Below are 21,677 nucleotides of genomic sequence, written 5' to 3' on the forward strand. Positions count from 1 at the left end.
GTGTCTCTGTTCTACAACACTACCCAAAGCCCTACTGTTAATTGTATAAACCCTACCCTTGTTTGTTGCACCAAAATGCAACACCTTGCATTTATCCAGATTGAACTCCATCTGCCATTTTTCAGCCCATTGACCCATTGATCAAGGTCCCTTTGTAATCTTAGAAAAACTTTCTTCTCTGTTGACTATGCCACCAATAGCTTGGGCTTTAGAACTGCAACATTATTTCCTTACCGTTCCCTCCAGTGAACCATATGACAATAATGCTGCTTGTCCATGTGTAGTAATTCAGTTCTGATTTTAAAATTTAACGAGCGCTCTATTTGTTTTATTGAAATTACAATATGTATTTTCAGAAAAGATTTGCATTTACATCACTCAAATGTGTTCACCAAATACAAACTTAAATGCTGGAAAACTGAAGCAAAAATAGAAGTGGATGGAAACACTCAGCAGGGTTTGTTCCAGCGACATTTCAGCAGTTCTCACTGGGTGTGCTAAGTGATTCCGTTGTTTTGAGGGATACTTTAACCTACTTTCGGTGGTGCTGGTTAAGAAAGGAATGTTGGCTGACATAACCTCACCAAGAACTGCATCTCTCTGTACCTCGCTGAAATGTCATCCTAGCTGCTAAGGTTTTGAGAATGGAGCCTTACCCCACAATCTTCGAACTGACAAGGAACAGAGATACTAGCTGAGCTGGGCTGATACAGCGGAAAAGAATTACCAAGCAGTTGCTTCACAGCTTGAGGATTCAGATAATGTACATAAGCACCAGAGCTTTGGACTTCTAATTAGTGCTGCTATCTGGGCCCAAAGGGTAAATTAGTTCAATTAATTGTTTCTGAGTGATTTTATCAGAGCAATATCACAACAGTAATGCTGCAGATTTCAAACTGATTATTTACTTACACTCGTGCATCAATGCAAATCTTGTAAATTGACGCGAGCTCAAAATGTTTATCTATCTCAGCCTCAAATAACAAACAACTGAAAATCTGCAGCTCGCTGGGATAGAGAATTCCAAAGATCTGTAACCCTTTGAGTGAAGATGATGAATGGGATCAACTGGATTGCTTCACAGAGAGCCAGCATGGATTCGATGGGCCAAAAAGCCTCCAGATGTGCTGTAATGTCTCTAAGGCTCTATTGGCTGTCAGACCTCTTTACACTGGGACCACTTACCCTTACTGTTTGTAATCAAATGTTAGCAATTGCAGCATTAAAATAACTTTTTCAGTAATGTTGATGGCATATACAAGAAATTGTCAGGTTATGTGACTTTTATTCAATATTTAATGTTTTCTTCAAATTGTAAAACGTGTTGATTAGCATTAATTCATCATCCATCTGGAGTTCTTCTCTGGTGGGTGGGTACTGTTGCAGAAACTCTCCAGGTACACAAGCATTCTGTTGGACTCCTGTGACACCCACAGGTCCCTTTGCCTCAGCCCCTATCTGATGACGGGCTGAACACCTGGCAGTCTTTCTGAACTGAAAATCTGGCGATGAGCTTAAATCGCCTCCTTCACGTACAGCAGTGGGAATCCGTTCTGCCACTGTATTGCCAAAGGTACTCTTCAAAAACCACCGTCTGTACACCACATTTGGGTAATTCATTTCAAGAGCACACCCAGAAGATTGAATTGGCTGGAGACCAATTTTACTTGGGGATTGCAGAATCACAACACTTTCTGATTTATGTTTGGCCTTATGTGCCTGGACAGCGAGAGCCGACCTGTCCTGCAACACTTTGTACCGGCTTGCATCAAATGGAACTGGATGTTGCACTTGCTCGATTATTTTAAAGACTGATTTGTACATATTTTTGGAATATTTCGACCTGTGATCACAATCCCCAAGATTCAGACTGGAGTCTCTCCTTATCTCTGCACCTTTATAGTCAGAGATTTTTTCTGAGTATGTTATAGCTGGAGATTGAAAATGTCTTTCCCGTTCCAACTTTGGTTCACTGTTTATTGGTGCACTATTTCTATGGGTGACACGCTGGAAGGGTATTGCCTCAGATCGATCGTCTTCCCAATCCAGGTTACTCTCCTTGGCTGCTGTGCTGGAATCCCATTGCCCAGGTTCATCGTTCTTTGACATAACATTTGGTGAAAGGTTTGCCTTGCTGTGATTTGAGGCCAGAGTAGACTCAAGTGTAGTGCTACTTTGGCTCCAATGCTCTGGACTTTGTGCACTCCAAGTGTACGGCCAGCTAAAGGATGTACTGACTGATCCAACTGAACTCATTTCATCTTCTGTCATCATGCTGCTTGCAATTGTACCACCAGCATGTGCTGCAGAACTCTCAGGCAACTGTACAGTTTCTTTAGTGAAAGCTCCACCCAACACAACTTGATCTCTATCTGACGTTTGGGCTTTGTCCACTAAAGCAACATCTTTGCTAATGGAAGTTCCAGCGTGCACATGTTCGGAAATACCTGCTACAAATTTTTGTACGACAGGAGAAATGTGCTCTGGTTTCTTGCCTTTACTGTGAGCAAATTCCTCAATGTCTGGTAGACTAGAGGTGTCTAATACAGCGTTCTCTTCACCATCAGTCGTATCAAATACATTGAGTTCCGTGTCAGCTACCAGTTTGTGTCCACTTGTAAATTGATAAGTTTCAGAATGATGCTTACTGCCTTGTTGCAAAGTGCTATTTTGAGACAGATTGAATCTCAGTTGCTGACAGGAATGACCAGAGAGTGTGGAATGACTGTCCTGTTGATGTGAAGTTTCAGAAAATGCACCTTGACTAACATGTAAATAGTTGGAAGTCTGTAGATCGGTGCTTGAACTCAGCTGAAAGTCTCCAGACAAATTCTGTTGCCACTCAAAGTATTGGTCATCCAAGCCTCCTTTCATCTCCAATGACTGTAACAGATTATTTTCCTTGGGCTTAGTTTGAGACTTGGAAGATTTTAAGGTGATTTCTTCTTCGTTTGGAAGCGTGGCTGTGCAAGGAGTACGATCCTGGATCTGTTTCTGAGCTTTACACTTAAGTTTGTTTTCTGAAGAACATCCCACGTCCACACAAGTTTGAATACCAGCAGAGAGGAAATGTCCAAAAGTCTCACTAACCATCTCCCTGTTCATGTTGGGCCACTTTTCCACAGATGTGAAGGTGGTGTGAGCTGTTGGTTTAACATTAACCACGGCGAGGGTTCTTGAACAAACCTGACTTTCTTGTATTTTTTTCTTTGTGTGATGTCTAGACCCACAGATGTTTGGCAGGCTGATACTCTTATTGTTTACTAGCTTACACTTCTCTTTTCCAAATGGATTGCTGCTCGGTGGAAGTATTGGAGTTGTATGGGATCGATCTGTAAAAATATTGTAGGAAGATTTTTAGAATAAGCTGTGTACTGTCTTGTTGACCTAAGTTTTGATTACATTGATAAATTCTAAAGGCAAATCTTTCAGGCATATTTTTGTTTGTAAGAGGTCAGTACGAGAAGGGTCAGATAACCCAGTCGAGTAAAAAACACCAATACCATCCTCATACAGCTGTGGGGGCAGAGTGGTTCAGTTCTACATTATAAATTCAGACATTATGTATTCATCTCCCAGGTTAAGCTATGGATTAAATGGTAATGTGGGGTCCCGAACCAGTGGAGAACAGCCATTACCATTAAGGCTAATAAGGTTTGGACATCAAGATCTATTAGTCCAGGAATGCTGTAAATTGATTCCTATTTTGGACATAATTAGCTCATCTCAATTAAGGACAGGAAGCTTATGAATCAAACCAGTCTCGGCTGGAATGTGAGCGCAGAGAGATGTTGGATGTGAATAAGATAACCAACCAACTGTGGAGCTTTCTCGATCGAATTAGCTGCCATCATTGGGCGGCACAGTGGTTAGCACTGCTGCCTCTCAGCGCCAGGGACCCAGATTCGATTCCAGCCTCAGGGTGACTGTCTGTGTGGAGTTTGGACATTCTCCCCGTTTCTGTGTGGGTTTCCTCTGGGTGCCCTGGTTTCCTCCCACAGTCCAAAGATGTGCAGGTTAGGTGGATTGGCTAAGTGTAATGTAGTAAACTTGAGAGTTCTGCTTTTCAGATGAAGTGTACCTTGCTACCAAGCTGCTCCCATTAATTCACTCAGAGGGTTGTGAATCTGTGGAACTCACTGCCAGAGTGCAGTGGAGGTAGAATCAATCAACAGATTCAAGAAATAAATAAACACGTTTCTGATGATAAGGGGGCATGGGGAGCAGGCAGGAAAGTGGAGTTGAGACCAGGATAAGATCAGCCATGATCTAGTTAAATGCTAACCTCATTCAGGCTCAAAGGGCTGAATTGCATATTCCCGCTCCTAATTCCTATGTTCTATCGCCGTTTACTGCCTCTGTGAAAGGGCCTATAACAGATTCCCCCTCATCCCATTATACATTTTAAGGAACTTCTTCTCAAGGGGGAATTGTAGAATTGGAGCTGTTTGGCACTGTAGTGTTTATGCTAATGTTCCATTTTAGTAGAGGCATTCAAGAGGACATCAGATGGTTATTTGGATAGAAATGGTGTGCAGGAATATGAAGAAAAAGCAGGAGATAGGCACTGGATAACATAATTACTACTGGCATGATAGGCCAAACAGCTTCCTTCTGCGCAGTAACAATTCTGTGATTCTCAAACAATGCGCTACATGTCAATTGTGCATGTGTAAATTATAGCAGCTGCAATTACACTGTAATGTTTACTCTACCCCCCATGTTTTCTTTAACCTACCAAACCTGCACCCAAGAATTTTCAATTGAACTCTTGTGTGATGCCAGCAATTACTTTACTGCCCTGTGTCAGATTATTTCACTTCTGTCAAATGTCTTTATATTCTGTTTATTGTGTTGAAGGTCTTTTCACAAACACTCACTAATGCATATGAATCGTTTACCGTACTAAACATTGTTTATCAGTACCTTCTACATCTGGTAATGGAGTATCTCCATCTCCGTTGAATAAAGCTGAACTCAATAGTTTCCCTCCCATAGAAATCGCTGCTATTCTCGAGTATCCATCAATTGTTACTCCACGTGTTCCTACTTTGGATCCAATGGGATTAGTTGCATCCAACAGTATTTTTCTATTCATTTCACTGGTGCAGTCATTCACAGAAGTTTCATTCAATTCAATTACTTTTCCTGGAGGGCATGCATCCTCCAATATCTCGTTCTCCTCCCTGTACAATGCTTTGGCTTCATTTTTCTCCAATTTCTCTGTCTGGATGTCCTGTAATTCCATAATCTCAACTTTCTCCTGGTTCCCAGTTTTGAATTCCAACTGGGAGCTTACAGCTTCATTGCAGAGGACAGTAAGGTCATTCACATTGGGAGAGTCTTCACCTTCAGTCTCAGGATCATGAGCTTCACTGTTGATGTTCCTCAAGTTCCCTGCAAAATTTCTGGTGTCTGTCCGCAGTCTCTCAGACAAAGGTGCCTCCTGACCTTGATACTGTCGTTTGTCCTGATTGCTCACACATAGTCCAAAGTAGGAACTATTTGACAAATATGTTTGTGCTATTTCGCAGAGTTTCCCCACCACTGAAACAAAGAAAAAGCACCTAAATAATGAAATGTTCAAATTTTTAAAACAAAGTATTTTATGCTTTCATTTACAAGCTTATATTTTAATTTCCTTTCAACAAAGAGGCCTTGCATGCAAGTTCATAGATCCTTGAAAGTGGAGTCGCAGATAGACAAGATAGTGAAGACAGCATTTGGTACACTTGCCTTTATTCGTCAGTGCATTGAGTGTAGGAGTTGGGAGGTCATGTTATGGCTGTACAGGACATTGGTTAGGACACTTCTAGAATACTCTGTGCAATTCTGGTCTCCCTACTATAGGCAGGATGCTGTGAAACTTGAGAGGGTGCAGAATAGATTTACAAGGATGTTGCCAGGGTTGGAGGGTTTGAGCCAAAGGGAAAGGCTGAATAGGCTGGGGCTTTTTCCCTGGATTTTGCAGGCTGAGGGGTGACCTTATAGAGGTTCATAAAATCATGTGGGGCATGGATAAGGTGAACAGACAAGGTCTTTTCCCCAGGATGGGGTAGTCAAAAACTAGAGGGCATAAGTTTAAGGTGAGAGGGGAAAGATTTAAAATGGACCTAAGAGGCAATGTTTTCACACAGAGGGTAGTGCGCATAAGGAACAAGCTGCCAGAGGAAGTGGTGGAGGCTGGTACAATTACAACATTTTAAAAAGCATCTGGATGGGTACACGAAAGGGAGGGTTTGGAGGGATATAGGCCAAATGCTGGCAAATGGGACTAGATTAATTTAGGATATCTGGTCAGCATGGAAGAGTTGGACGGAAGGGTCTATTTCTGTGATATACAGCTCTAATAACTCACCAAATAAAAACGGAGGATGTGTTATATGATTTTATTTTCCAAACTGAAAATCCAGACATTATTTATTTTACATCAATATTGTAATATTCTTTGATTAGTACAGTTACATTTTATGGGTGTTGGTTAGCTCACTTAACTGGATGGCTGGTTCGAGTGAGGCCAACAGTCTGGGTTCAATTCCCACACAGGCTGAAGTTACCATGAAGGACTCTCCTCCTTAACCTCTCCCCTCCCCTGAGGCACGGTGACCCTCAGGTTAAACCACCACCAGCCACCTCCCTGTAATGAGAGAGCAGCCCAATGGTCCATTGTGACTGTGGCAACTTTTGTTTATAATTACATTCTTATGAATTTTATGTTCCCAGTAGAAGCAGCTCTATATATATCTAACAAAAAAAAAATGATGTTTCCTCATCCTTCATTCACCACATCAAAAAGCACTTGAAGCTAATAATTACTTTTGAAGTGTAGACTTTGGGCTCAATGCTCACATGGACTTTGGGATTCTGATAACAAAACCAGATGAAAGGGGAGGTAAGGATGTAGTAACAATGTCACTGGACTAGTAACCCAGAGACCCGAGTGAATGCTCTCAGGACATGGGTTCAAACTCTACCATAGCAAATTCAATGACTAAATCTGCTGACAAAATCCATGAATTCCCTCCCTAACAGAAATGTGGGTGTAGAGATAGTAGGAACTGCAGATGCTGGAGAATCTGAGATAACAAGGTGTAGAGCTGGATGAACACAGCAGGCCAAGCAGCATCAGAGGAGCAGAAAAGCATATTCAGAAGAAGGGTCTAGACCCGAAATGTCAGCTTTCCTGCTCCTCTGATGCTGCTTGGCCTGCTGTGTTCATCCAGCTCTACACCTTGTTATCACAGAAACGTGGGTGGACTGCAGGGGTTCAAGAAGGCAACTCTCCTACCCTCAACCCCCTCTCAATGGCAACTGGGGATAGTTATAAATGGCCAAGAGGGTGGAGAGGTGGTTTACCAGGATGCTGCCTGGATTAGAGGTTATGAGCTGTAAGGAGAGGTTAGAAAAACTTGGGTTGTTTTCTTTGAAGCGGCGGAGGCTGAGAGGAGACGTCACAGAAGTCTCCTGAGATGCACAGAGAGGGTTGACAGTCAGAATCTTTCTCCCCCAGAGTTGAAACGTCTAATTCTAGGGGGCATGCGTTTAAGGTGAGAGGGGACAAGCTCAAATGAGATGTGAGGGATAAGTTTTTTTTTATACAGAGTGTGGTAGGAATCTGGAACACACTGCCAGGAGTGGTGGTGGAAGTGGATATGATAAGGGATTTTAAGGAACTTTTAGATAAGTACATGAATATGCAAGGAATGGAGGGATATGGACTAAGGGGAGGCAGAAGAGATTAGTTTAATTTGGTGTCATGTTCAGCACAACATTGTGGGCTGAAGGGCCCGTTCCTGTGCTGTACTGTTTTATGTTCTATGTAGATGACTAGCTAATCTAGCGATACCCACATCCTGTGAATGAATCAAAAAATAAGCTGAGTCCTGAGACTGCAATTGCTCACTAGGATTAGCTCACTAAAGCCAGCCTCATTACTGTAGCTTGCATTAATCTGATCCCTTTAGACTGAAGTGGTTGAATCAGTTTCAGTTACCTAAGGATTAAATTTTCAGTCAGAAGTGTTTTTAGTGAAACATAATTGGGACAAAGCTGAAGAATCACCACGTACACGGAAACAGGATAAGAGATGGGAATACACCATCAAATAGGGCAAGGCCACAAATGCAGGGAGTCAAGACAGCATGGTTATACAATCAGCAAAGATAAAAGTGGCCTTGGATAAACACAAGCAATGCCTGATGTATGTCATACAGCATAGAAACAGACCTTTTGGTCCAACTAGTCCATGCCAACCGTGTTCCCAAACTAAACTAGCCCCACCTCCCTGCGCTTGGCCCATATCCCTCTAAAACTTTCCTATTCGTGTACTTATCCAAGTGTCTTTTAAACATTGTAACTGTGACTGCATCCACCACTTCCTCTGGCAGTTCATTCTGCACACAAGCTACTCTGTGTAAAAAAAAGTGGCCCCTCGTCCTTTTTAAATCTTTCTCTTCTCACCTTAAAAATAATCCCCTAGTTTTGAACTCCTCCACCATAGGGAAAAGACCCTGGTCATTCACCTTATCTACGCAGGATTTTATAAACCTCTATAAGCTTATCCCTCACTCCAGTGAAAAAAAGTCCCAGCCTTTCCAGTCTACTTGTGTATCTCAAACCGTCCATTCCCGGCAAAATCCTGGTAAATTTTTTCTGAACCCTCTCCAGTTTAATAATATCTTTCCTATAACAGGGCAACCAGAACTTCACACAGTATGCCAGAAGAAGCCTCAACAATGTGCTGTGAAACCTCAACATGACGTCCCAACTCCTATCCTCAAAGGTCTGAGCAGTGAAGGTAAGTGTGTTAAATGCCTTCTTAACTACCCTATTTACTTGTGACACAAATTTCAAAAAATTATGTACCTGAACCCCTAGCTGTCTCTGTTCTACCACATGACCCTGGGCCCTACTACTAGTTGTATAAGTCGTGTCCTTGTTTGTTTTACCAAAATGCAAAACATCTCATTTATCCAAATTAAACTCCATCTGCCACTCTTCAGCCCATTGGCCCAATTGATCAAGATCTTTTTGTAATCTTAGATAACCTTCTTCACTGTCCACTATACCACCAATTTGTACTGTGGGAAATGAGTGAATCAACACTATGACATCTGGTCAACAAACAATGTGAATTGACCAGGTGAAGAATTTAATATGTAATCTGTTGCGTATAATAGCTGGAAACCAGTGGAACTGGTAGAGTTTAGATTTCAGCTGATTCTCCTGGTCTTTGCTCGACACACCATTGATAAACATACCTGAGCTTCCTGGCAAATTGAACAGCAACGTAACTTAATAAAAACATCCCAACAAGCTTCACACTGGAGTGGGAAAAAAAATTGTGAAGCCACAGAGTTTGAAGTCCTGGCCTGCCTCAATAACCAAAAGGAAAAACATAAAACTTAACCTAGAAGCTACTGAAGGCTAAGTTACCTGTTTCTGTGTCTCCACGGCTTCCCGCTTTTCCATGTTGGATATCTTTGCCAGTGACATTGTCAATTCCCTTATTCTGCAGATGTGAAATATCAGCAGCTAGATGGGAACTGGGCACTGGCTTACAAGGTTGCATTACCTTGCTGTTAACATTCTCTCTATCCACGTTTCTCTGTAATTCTGTGGACACGTGTATACGTCCCTGCCTTCGTTCTTCTTGATTATCCTCAACATTCTGTAGTTCATGAACAGCCAGATGTGAAGCAATTGTAGAGACAGCCTCCAATTTATTGGTATCTAACTCAATCGGTGATTCACTCCATCCCTTTGTTCCCTCCCTCCTCTTTCTGTTTTGTATCATGAAGCTCTTCGGTATCCCCCCCGTCCAGTATTTCCAACAACAGGTAATCAGACTGATAGCTACTGCCAGTAAAAATCCCCCTGGAAAGAAAAGGTAATGAAATCAAGGATTAGTTTTCAATTAACAAAAAGATTACAGCGTTTCAAACTGATCACTGTAGAAACAAGTGTGCCATCCAAACTGTGACTCAGTAAATCCCCTGATAAAGGTAACTCCAGATTGTACGTTTGTTCTGTTTGAATTCTGTGTGTTTTAAACTATTAAGGTTTCCTTCTCCTCTAAAAATCTGATTGATCAGTGAATGGAAACAAAGTTTGGTGCCATTCTGTGCTCAAGGTGTTTTGAATGGACAAACGCATTTCGGAAACTTAAAAGGCAGAATTATAAACACCCAAATGAAACAATGGTCCATGTTGAGATTACAGACATGGAAAGGACCTTCCAAATCTGCAACTTCCACCACCCAGGGCAGCAGACAGATGGTAACACCATCACCTCCAAGTCATATTCCATCTCTATCATCATTCCCCCATTGTCACTATGTCCAAATGCTGGAGCTCCCTTCCTAACACTACCCAATGAAACTACACATCATACACTGCGGTGTTCAAAATGGCAGCTTACCATGTCCTGTTCAAGGGGTTATTAGGGATGGTCAATAAATGATGTCTTTGCCAACTGCACCCGCATTGTTTAAAGTCAGCCCATCTGACCCAGCACAGGCATAATGGAATGAATGGCCTCCTGTTTTGCTGCATGGCTCTGTTGTTCTTTGGCATGCATTTTGCAGCCTGCTATGAAGATCTCATTAGCTGCCAACATTGAAGGGAGCTACATGCAAAGGGGTTAGCTAGCTGTATTCACCCTATTACTTCCTGTCACCATGTATAAACCAGTCTTGGGCTCCTAGCAACAGTGACATCCTCAAGCAGGCTAAGCAGCCAATCACATTCTTGAGAAGTCACTGATGACAAATCAGAAAACCAAACATTTTCCAGGGAGCAAAGTAAAGATTGAGCCATATTTATGTGGCTTAGATAGAAGCTCAAATATCAAATAAAATTTGGAAAAATATATACTATGCAATAGAGTATACAGACTTACCATTGAATATAGGGTGTTCCTCTCTTTAGATTCCTAAAAGTAGTTTCTCAGGGCCAGCAAGACTGATGGTTCGTTATGATGACTGTGCTTTGGTTAAAAATTCAGTTGTATCGCATTTAGCAAAGCTTACTTTTTCAATGTTTATTACAGTGAAAATATTGCAGAAGGAGTTGAAGTTCACAGCATTGACAGCAGCTGCAAAGACTACAACAGCTCACCTCATTAGGAGGCAAGGTGTCCATAACAGCAAACTCTGGGTTCACTACTTCACACGTGCAAGCACCAAAAGTCTCTGTCAGTTTTACACAGTCATGGTAATTGAGCACTGGATGATTGTTTGGATAAAGAGAATGTGCGCCGGCATGGGGAGAAGATTGGCACTAGGTAATTACACTCACATGAACAGCAGGCACGAATGAATGACTGACTAACTGGCCGCCTTTTGCACCATTAAGAGGGTGGCCTCTGGCTGACTCCACAAGGGTGATCACACACTAGCAGAAAAAGATGGGATGCTTCACCAGGAGAGCAGGGGTTGGGTAGAAGATTTACAAATAATCAACAAAGTAAGCAACAAGGTAAAGTGGCAGCATCAGGAGAAAATGCCTTTAGTTAGATTTGTTAGGATTTGGAACATCCTGCCCGGGAGAGTGGTGGATGCAGCTTCCATACAAGGTTTCAAAAGAGAACTGGATATACTAGTGAAAGTGATGAGTTTGGAGAGTTATAGAGATAGGGCTGGAAAATGGCTGGGTAGCTTTTTTGGGAGCCAGTACAGACACGATAAATCAAACAGCCTCCTTCTGTACTGTAAAATTCTATGTTTAGATCTCTGTGATTCTGTGATAACAGGAACTGCTGGCAATTTCAACTACAAATTCCAAGCCAACACAATTACCAAGTGCAAAAATAGAGAATAGAGAGTGTTTCGTCATTCTCAATTTTAAATCCTGCAGCAGAACGATTTATTTATTCTGCAGGTTTGCTTTACTAAAATCCAAAAAGAAAATGTCATTTAAAAAAAAAGTGTGATTACCTATAAATCCATAAATTATAGCTAGAACGCTGATGGTTGGAATGATTTGCAAGGCTGGTGTTGTTGAACGGAGTGGAGTTGTCAGAGGGAGCAGAGTCGTGGATGAACAGTAACTAAAACTGAGATTCAGGACAGGTTTTCCTTTCACATCCTCTGGGCTTTGGCAGAACAGATTCCCTGGATCCTCTATTGCCTTGCTGCAGGTTTCCAGCAATAGCACCAACTGACAACTGCACTCCCAATGGTTACTGTGCAGGCGTAGCTTCTGTGTAGAGCCAGGGACCTTGGCTAACAACTCAAGCTGGTTATCATTCAGATACAGAAGGTTTAATCTCTTCACGGGTCCGAAAGCATTGCTGTCAATGAAAAGCAGCTGATTGTTGGATAGATCCAAGTCAGTGAGGGAGCCCAGTCCATAGAATGTATCTGTGGATATATACTGGATAAGATTTGAAGATGCATTAAGGTGATACAGTTGGATCAGTGCCTCAAATGTGCGTGGAGGAAGATAAGAGATTTTATTGAACTGAATATGCAGCTTCTTCAGCAAGGTCAGGCCTGAAAACCAGAGGGGTTTCAGAGTATCAAGTGAATTGTTGTTCAGCTTCAATTCAGTCAGATCGTGAAGACCTGCAAATGCCAAGCTTTCAACACTGCAGCTCTCCAGTTTGTTGCCGGAAAGGTCAAGCAGACCAAGGCTGCTCTCTGCATTCGGTGATCTGGTAAACGCGTGGCTAAACAGCGACAGTTTGAAATCAGTGATCGACAGGTACCACAGTTTGGAGAAATTCTGGAACATTCTGGGTTTAATCATTGTGGGCGATCCTCCCTGAAGCAGTATCACGGTGACGGACCTGGGCAAATCTGTCAAAACTGACACATGGAAAAGGATAAACATAGATATACATAGAAAGCACTGCAGAAAAATAGACCATCTGGTGCCTGTCTATGCTCGAGTTTACACTTATCACCAGCATCCTCCCACTCTTCATCTAACAGCATTTTCCTCTCTCCTTCACCCACTTTTCAGCTTCCCTTTGAATGCAATGTGATTCATTTTAACCATTCCACGTGGTAGTGAGTTCCGCACACTAATCTCTGCGGTCACACATTTCAGACAGTGATGAGGAGGAATTTCTTCTCTCAGAGGGTCGTGAATCTGTGGAATTCTTTACCGTAGAGGCTGGGTCACGAAGTATATTCGAGGCTGAGACAGACAGGTTTTCTAATCTGGAAAGGAATTAAGGATAATGGGGGAAAGGCAGGAAAGTGGAGTTGAGAGTTATCAGATCAATCACAATCTCATTGAATGGGCGTGCAGACTCGATGGACTGAATAGCCAACTTCCTCTTCTGTTTTATGATTTTAGCACTTCTTTGGATAAAGAGTTTTCTTTTGAAAGATAGTTTGGATTTATTAGCAACTCTTACATTTATGACCCCTTAGCTTTGCCCTCCCTCCCATGAGTGAAACCATCCTCTCCCCATAACCTCCCCCTCACTTTCAAACCCCTTTGATAGATGTTATGACTTCTATTGGATTGGCTACAACAAATTCCACAACACAGAAGGTTTTTGGGGTAATGCATTCTTGGATTCTAAACCTTCTAAATTCTTTTAGACATTGCAATCATTTTAAATGAGTTCCCAAGGATATTGCCCTTCCCCTGTGCAGTGAAACTAAATGCAGAGTAATCACCACCCTGATCGGTTCATACTGGTGTCTTGGTTTGCTTCGGTTCTAAGTGACTAGGTCATCCTTCCTGCATTAAGCATCTCAGGGTTCAGCTCAGGTCCATCTTCATCCCACATTCACACATGTGCATATCCAGCAGATGTTACTCGGATACTGACCACTAACAGAATTATTCACGGGAGATCGCTGTTACTTTCCATTACCAGGGGTCAGGGGTGCTCCATGTGCAAATGTCACTAAGATCAACAAACTCAATATGAACCATAGTTTGAACGTGGATGTGGCATGGAGACAGCACTGAAATAAAACAAAGTGCTGGAGGAGCTCAGCTCCATGGAGACAGAAGCGTTTCAAGTTTAACCTGAGTACTTCATAAGCTGTTTGACATGTTCAACAGAGGCCACGTTGGCAAGGTAACAAGTCTAAAGAGTCCAGTACAACAAGGTAGAGCATGTCCCCACAATCAGCAGGTAAACTTTAAAAACAATTACAGAGTTAAATTAATACTCATCAGATCTCAAGCAAAGAATAAACTTATTCAGTAAATGGTGATGACTGCATACTATGGAACAACCAGAATCCATTGTTAAGTAAAATGCAATGTTAAAAAAGCGAGCATGGAGACCCTAATACTAAGAAAGGCTGCAAGAAAAAACCAGGGAAACTGCAGACCAGTGAGCCTGATGTCAATGGTGAGTAAGTTGTTAGGGGAGATTCTGAGGGACAAGATTTACATGCAGTTGGAAAGGCAAGGACTGATTAGGGATAGTCAGCATGGCTTTGGGCATGGTAAATAGTGTCTCACAAACTTGATTGAATTTTTTTGAAGAGGTCATCTAGAAGATAGATGAAGGCAGAGTGGTAGATGTTGGCTACATGGATTTCAGCAAGGCCTTAGCTGAGGTTTCACATGGTAGACTGGTTAGTAAGTTTAGATCACATGGGATCCAAAGAAAGCTAGCCAACTGGATACAAAAGTGGCTTGAAGGTAGGAGACAGAGGGTGGTAGTTCAGACTGGAGGCCTGTGACCAGCAGTGTGCTGCAAAGATCAATGGATCCACTGGATGCTATGGGCAATTTAGCACGGCCAATCCATCCAACCTGCACATCCCTGGACGCTATGGGCAATTTAGCACGGCCAATCCACCTTAACCTGCATATCTCTGGACCATGGGAGGAAACCCTGATGAAACCCATGCAGACACAGGGAGAATGAACTAACTCCACACAGTTACCCAAGGGTGGAATTGAACCCAGGTCCCTGGCACTGTGAAGCAGCAGTGCTAACCACTGTGCTGTACCCACTTGTGATGCTTCAGCATGAAAACTCTTACAGGATTACCACCAACACTACAACACAGTGAGCACGCAGGGAGAAGGAACAGCAAGGCAATGCATGCGGTGACAAATTAGGATGATGGAGAGGGGAAGCTTACGGGAAAATGATTTTTGAAGCAATTCAATTCCCCCTCATTTCGCACTGTAGGAAAAAGTTTAACACGAGCTGCTTCCATCTCCTGCTGGGATTGTACTTACCCTCCTGCAGCGAAGACACAAACTTACAATTGGCTAGATCTCCAGCACAGGTGCAATGGCTGGAACACGACTGAACAACAGCAGAAGACAGAGATAGCAGAAGACACATGAAGAAAAACCGATCTGTGGGAAGATAGAAGGGTCCTTAGGAACATAAGAAACGAAGGAAGCTATTCAGCTGCTGAAGTTTATCATGCTATTCAGGTGCATCAAGGCTGCTGTTTATCTTCACTCCATTTGTTTACACAATCCTTTCAAAGTCTTATTGAACAAAATCTATCAATCTCAGTTTTGAAATTCTCAGCTCACTCCATCGAACTCCAACTCAGCAGCTTGCTGGCGATGGGGGATGGTTGGGGGTGGGGGGGATATTTTTAACATTCCACTACCCTTCATGCTGCCTGACAACATTCATGCACTGTCCAGTTTGAATTTTGAGGCTTTGGCCTCCTAGGCCTGCTATCTTCCCAACAGAGGACAGATCGCAATATCTCACCCCATTTCCTGACTTGGAAATATATTGCCATTCTTTCAGTGGCACTGGGTTAAAATCCTGGAAATCCCTCCCTAACAACACTGAGAGTGTACTTACATTCCAAGGACTGTAGTGGTTAAGAGAGTGGCTCACCACCACCTTCTCCAGGGCAATTAGGGATGGGCAATTAAGACTGGACTAGCAAGCAATGCACAACATACCTGGAGATAACAGGTGAATTGACATTTTGGATGGGGTCCCATAAAAGGTATACAAATTACATACATGAGGGGGAAGAATTTCTTTACTCAGAGTTGTGAACCTCTGGAATTCTCTCCCACAGAAAGCTAAGGGGTGAGCTCATTAGACATATTTCAAGAGGGAGCTTGACATGGTCTTTGTGCCAAAGGGATCAAAGGGTATGGAGAGAAAAGTGGGAATGGAATACTGCAATTGCATGATCAGCCCTGATCGTATTGAACGGTAGTGCAGGCTCAAAGGGCCGAATGGCCTATGCCTGCTCCTATTTTCTGCATTTCTGTGCGATAGGAACAACAGATTTCAGTTCTTAAATCCCAGGCAGTCGATGTCTGGCTTAGAGATAGCCCAGTCTGGCTGAACTAATAATTAATTTCATCCTCTCCCTTTTGTTGTTGATTTTTCAACTCTGACTTTTCATCTTGCACTGTTTAAATTATGACTCGAGGAATTTGAAAGCATTAAATCCCTGATTGCAGTCACTTAACGTCAATCTCGTATTCATGTTTAACTTTCACACTGTCAACACTCAAACCCAGCTCTCTTTCGGTGGGTCACCTGAGGTTTCTGGCTGTATTGGGATTGTTCTCTCCTCAGCTACATGCTGATGCACTGTTCTGTACCTCACACCAACTCTTACAGAAAAAGGAGAGGGTTATACCAGTTCCAGAAACCAAACAGCAGCAACACTTGCTGCATGTGTACCTTCTGCCGCTGAACAGGAATGAATGAGTCTTTGGCTTAGCTGCTTATATTAGCTTGAGACTGCACAACAGTGCAATGGGAAGGCTGTTCTGCTGTAATGATCCAAAGTTGTTGGTGTAGGTGTTGTACAACTCCAGGCAGGATTGTAATGGTAGGTTAGACTACAAAGTAGGAGCCACCCTGTGCACTGTGATTTCTCACAATCAATGTCGTTTTTGACTTGTCCATATAAAGAAAAGTCAGAGGTGTGTGATCTTTGCAGGTCCCTAAGCATTGGTACTTAGGAATCACCGTTGCAACGTAGGAAGTGCAGCATGCTCACATAAACACCACATAACAACTAGAGAACCTGTTCTGTTGCTTGAGGGATATATATTGACCAGGACACCTGGAGACAACCTGCCTAATCGTCTTCAAGATGACTGTTGCGAGATGTGTCCACCTGAGAAGACACATGGGAACATGTTTTAAACATACTAGCTGAAAGGCGACACCTTTGGAAGTGCAGCACTCAGTCACTGCTGTACTGCAGTATCAGCCTGGGTTACTGAAGTAACACTCAGCAGAGAAGTGTCAACTCATAACCTTCACACTCGAAGACAGGAATGCTACCCAGTGAATGAGAGCTGATACCAATGTGAAAAAACCTTCCAAAGCCAGGTCTTGTTATATTTTGTTGTCAGCTTGTCCAGTGATGCTATTACACACCCTAGAGCAGATGGAACTTGAACCCCAGTCTCCTGGCTTCAAAGTAGAAATGCTACCACTGCACCACAAGAGCCCCCCAGAGACAGGTCTGCTATAGATCTCCAAATAGAGATCGAATGTGGCGAACTATGGTGGATAAAAGCAAAATAAGGCAGATGCTGGAAATATGAAGCAAGGACAGGGAATGCAGGAGAAACCCAGCAGGGTCTGGCAGCATCTGTGGAGAGAGCAACAGGGTTAACGTTTCAAGTCTGGTATGACTCTTCTTCAGGACTGGTTCCAGTTAACTAGTCTGAGTTAAACGTACTTTCTTGGGTCAGACTGCTAGAGAAGAAACTATTGTCCCATTTTCCATGAGGTGCAGGAGATTCTAATGAACTAACCTAACCAGGCTGGAAGTCAGGACATTCCCTGCATCCCTTGTGTTATGCTCAGGCACGTCACCCAAGTTCACATTGTGAAATATTTTAGAAACAATTAAGCTTAATGATGTGAAAACCTTGTCCACACTGAGGGACATTAATGTCGTAAAGAGGCAAACCAATATCATAACAGTGCCACTGCATCAATTCACCTTCAAATGTTTAAATCTCAACCAAGATAACAAGCAATTAACTCTTGCATATCTCAGGGGGTAGAGAGGAAACAGTTAGGAATCAATCATGACTGCTACAATGATTTCTCACAGAAATTGCCTGGTTCTCAGGCACTGACCGAGTTAGATACAGCTAAGCTACTTAAACTCAGAGGGCTGGTTGAGACTTGCTATTCTGCCTCCTACAGCTTTGATGAATACACAGACAATTGAGTCATACAGCACAGAAACAGACCCTTCAGTACAACCAGTCCCTGCCGAACATAATCCTAAATTAAACCAGTCCCACCTGCTTGCTCCTAGCTCATATCCCTCCAAACCTTTCCTATTCATGTACTTATCCAAATATCTTTTAAACATTGTAATTGTACCCACATCCATCACTTCCACTGGAAGTTCATTCCACATGTGAACCACTCTCCGTGCAAAAAAAAATTTGCCCCTCCTGTCTTTTTTTAATCTCTCTCTACTAACCTTAAAAATGTGCCCAATCCTAACGGAAAGACAACTACTATTAACTCTATCTTGTTATTTTATTAACTTCTATCAGGTTGCCTCTCAATCTCCTACGCTCCAGTGAAAAAAGTCCCAGCCTTTCTTTATAACTCAAACCTTCCATACCCGGCAACATCCTGGTACATCTCTTCTGAACCCTCTCCAGCTTTATAATATCCTTCCTATAGCTGGGCGACCAACTCTACACAAGAGGAAGCCAAAGAATTTTAAACAAGAAGTATAAAATATCTGAAAGTCAAAACAATGCATTGTATTTACTTACTTTTCATCCTGTCCAATGTAACTTTTAACAAATTTACACAATGCAAAAAGGCTTCACAAACTTTGCTCTATCACCCACCATCTGTTTCTGGTCTTGTTGGTTGTAGTGTGATAGCGGTCTGGACATTCAGTAACCAGCAGGATTTATTCTCACAGTGATCCATCATTCATAGCAGACGTTAATGAGCCATGTTAGAACACGCAAACATTAACAGGAGATACAGGTCCCCATAGCACCTTACAAGTGGGCAAGTTGCGGGGGGGCGGAGTGGGGCTGGGGTGCAGGAAATGTCTTCATATTCTTAGTCTTTTCAGTTAATGGATTTATTAACTGATAGGAAAGGATGCACCTGTAACGTGACTCTGAAAACTGCATGGGTAAATGGCTCTCCCATGGCAAACTCTACAAACATTGGGATCAGAAGCACAACTTAGTTGCTAACCTGGACTGTCCCTTTACAGGAATCAAATACTCCATGAAATTCAAGGCAGATGCCTGCTCCAATGATAGGATTGATAGCTTGCTGGTCAATTTCAAGACCATGACAGGCAACTCTTTTCTATTAGAATCATAGAATGTCCAGTGTAGGAGCAGATCATTCAGCCTTGAGTTCACACAGACCCAAACCCCCTACCCTATCCCTGTAACCCTGCATTTCCCATGGCTTATCCACCCAACATCCCTGGACACTATGGGCAATTTAGCACGACCCTTATCTGATGGAGACCATTCATGTGGAATGCAGGACATTTCCCGATAGGCTGCTGATATAGTTTCCATCGTATTTTTCAAGAGGGAACTACATAACTACTTGAGTGAGAAGAAAATTAGCAAAGATCTTAGAAACCTGCAGTCAAAGCTCTTTGTTTTGTACAAATCAGGACAGAATTGCAAGAATACCAGTTTTCAAAGGAAACAACAATTTATACTACATGAGAAGAGTGTGCTAATTGGTTGACAAATGGACTCTGGTCGAGACATTGCCATGGAGAATACACAAGGCAACAGTTAACCGCCAAGAACAAAAACAGAAGTTGCTGGAAAAGCTCAGCAGGTCTGGCAGTATCTGTGAAGGAAAAAACAGAGTTAACGTTTCGGGTCCGGTGACCCTTCCTCAGAGCTGTCCTCAGCGTTCTGAGGAAGGGTCACCGGATCCGAAACGTACTCTGTTTTTTCCTTCAAAGATGCTGCCAGACCTGCTGAGCTTCTCCAGCAATTTTGTTTCTGTTCCCGATTTACAGCATCTTCAGTTCTTTCAGTTTTTAGTTAACTGCCACACTTTTGTTTGATTTCAAACCAGACAAGTCCACTCTGATTGGTCAAGGCATTTCCAAAGAGAATGTCCGCCAAGCGTTAGTTGTAAAGGCACAATGCATGGATGTGATCCTTCTGTTTGCAAAGATTAGGGTCCTGCGTGTGAACCTCTGCATGTGAGAAGTCACATTTACAAGTCACTCTGTGAGCCTGATCGAGAGGACAATTGCAGAGACACAGGAAAGAGCCTGGCAAATTTACAGAGATGCCGGCTTATCCCAAGGTTCTGTGCAACCAGCACAGAGAGAGAGATGGGTAGACTCTCTGTACAGGTTGGTTTAGATTCTATCCCAATTACCATAGATACAAGGAAACTGCGCAATCCATTCCCCAGAATTTATTATTTCAGTTTTCAATGCCACATTTACAAAAGTATGCACCCATGCAGGAAATAAAAGAGTAAGAAACCTAGGTCAAGTCTATGAAAAGTACATATTTTGCGTAATTTATTCAGATAGAAGATGATACAGCTATTGCAAAATAAGCAGCAAGAACAAAAATGACAAATAGTTTTGATTGGCTGATAGAAAATCACAGAACAAAATAATTTGAGACTCATTTCTACCTAGTGCGCTAAGAAATACATTTGTTGAGTTGAAGTAAATGCTGTATTTTAAATCCATATTCCCACTATTTTTTCAACAAACATGATATTCCACTATTAATGTTATGATAAAGGCACCTCAATTCACATCTGCAATGATCTATAATTGCAATACATTTGCACAATTTAGATAATTGCATCTCTGTTCAAAGCCCTAAAGTGAGTGACAGCTTACATTTAGAAGCAACGATGCATTACTCACTGAAATGCCGCAAGACACTAGCCTTGTCATTATACCTGTGACCTTCAGTGAGGTGAATTATTCTGCTATTTCAAAATAGCCACAGTGTGCGCGGACTTGAGACAGGAGATGATGAGGGGGTTCCCTTATTTGATTATATGATGGTGACCCTCTGCTGAAGAATGTTAACTTGTGTGGATTCTGCCCGAGCACAGACCTGATCATCCCACACAGTCAAACAGATGCTAACAACTACTAACTGGATCCATTGGCCAACAGAAGTGAACGTGGAGGTTATTTGGCACATTGTTGAATCATATCTCAGATGCTGTCTCCATTGTAAGGGCAGAACAGAAGAAAATGGCACAGATTTTGCTGTTTAAAAGGAGTTTCTGAGAATTTAGAGCAGTCATTTTATTCTTATTTTATGCTGAAGGTATGGGTTTGTGCACGGTAAGATCACAGTGGCTCCAACTTTGAAGCAGTGACCAATCAGTCTCACATTGGATTCATTTAGAAATGCAAACCCACTATATATTCCAAAAGCTGGCTTGGGTTTGCTCATGTCTGCAATCATTTTGAATATTGGATGGTAGTTAGATCAAAGAAGTGTGCAAGGTATGGGGGAAAGGCAGGAGTTTGACATTAGGTAATCATGCTCATTTCGAAGAGCCAGTGCAGCCACATTGGGCCGAATGGCCTGCTTCTGCTCTGTAACATTTCTGTGATTCTGTGAATAATTCTCACACAGCAAAACAGTTTAAAAATACATTGTCCTTCACTTTTACATTAAATTTTCTAATATAGAAGTAAATGATTATGTTTTGACTTCGTTAGAAGCTAAACTATAAATATAAACAAGCGTTAACAAATTAAAATGTATATCCTTTT

At 42.2% G+C, this 21,677-nt stretch overlaps 1 protein-coding gene across 1 annotated transcript; it reads right to left on the bottom strand.

Moving 5' to 3' along the window:
- Positions 1-385: 385 nt before the first annotated feature.
- LOC125486348 lies at positions 386-12,750 on the bottom strand. The gene is made up of 5 exons (XM_048613397.1): positions 11,937-12,750; positions 11,119-11,192; positions 9,436-9,670; positions 4,927-5,547; positions 386-3,332 (listed from the first exon to the last, which is right to left on the bottom strand). Exons 1-5 carry the CDS (start codon positions 12,748-12,750, stop codon positions 1,285-1,287), a joined length of 3,792 nt encoding a protein of 1,263 aa, XP_048469354.1. The 3' UTR covers positions 386-1,284.
- Positions 12,751-21,677: the final 8,927 nt, after the last annotated feature.

This window comes from Rhincodon typus, chromosome 28 (genome assembly GCF_021869965.1).
Source record: "Rhincodon typus isolate 14 chromosome 28, sRhiTyp1.1, whole genome shotgun sequence".
NCBI lineage: Eukaryota > Metazoa > Chordata > Chondrichthyes > Orectolobiformes > Rhincodontidae > Rhincodon > Rhincodon typus.

Bases quoted from the DNA above. Each gene is read 5' to 3' on its own strand.
- LOC125486348 (XM_048613397.1), bottom strand. From the start codon at position 12,750: ATGATTAAACCCAGAATGTTCCAGAATTTCTCCAAACTGTGGTACCTG. The intron at 5,548-9,435 runs GTAACTTAGCCT...TCTTTGTTTCAG, and splicing joins CCGTGGAGACACAGAAACAG to TGGTGGGGAAACTCTGCGAA. The intron at 3,333-4,926 runs GTACTGATAAAC...ATATTTTTACAG, and splicing joins TCCATTACCAGATGTAGAAG to ATCGATCCCATACAACTCCA.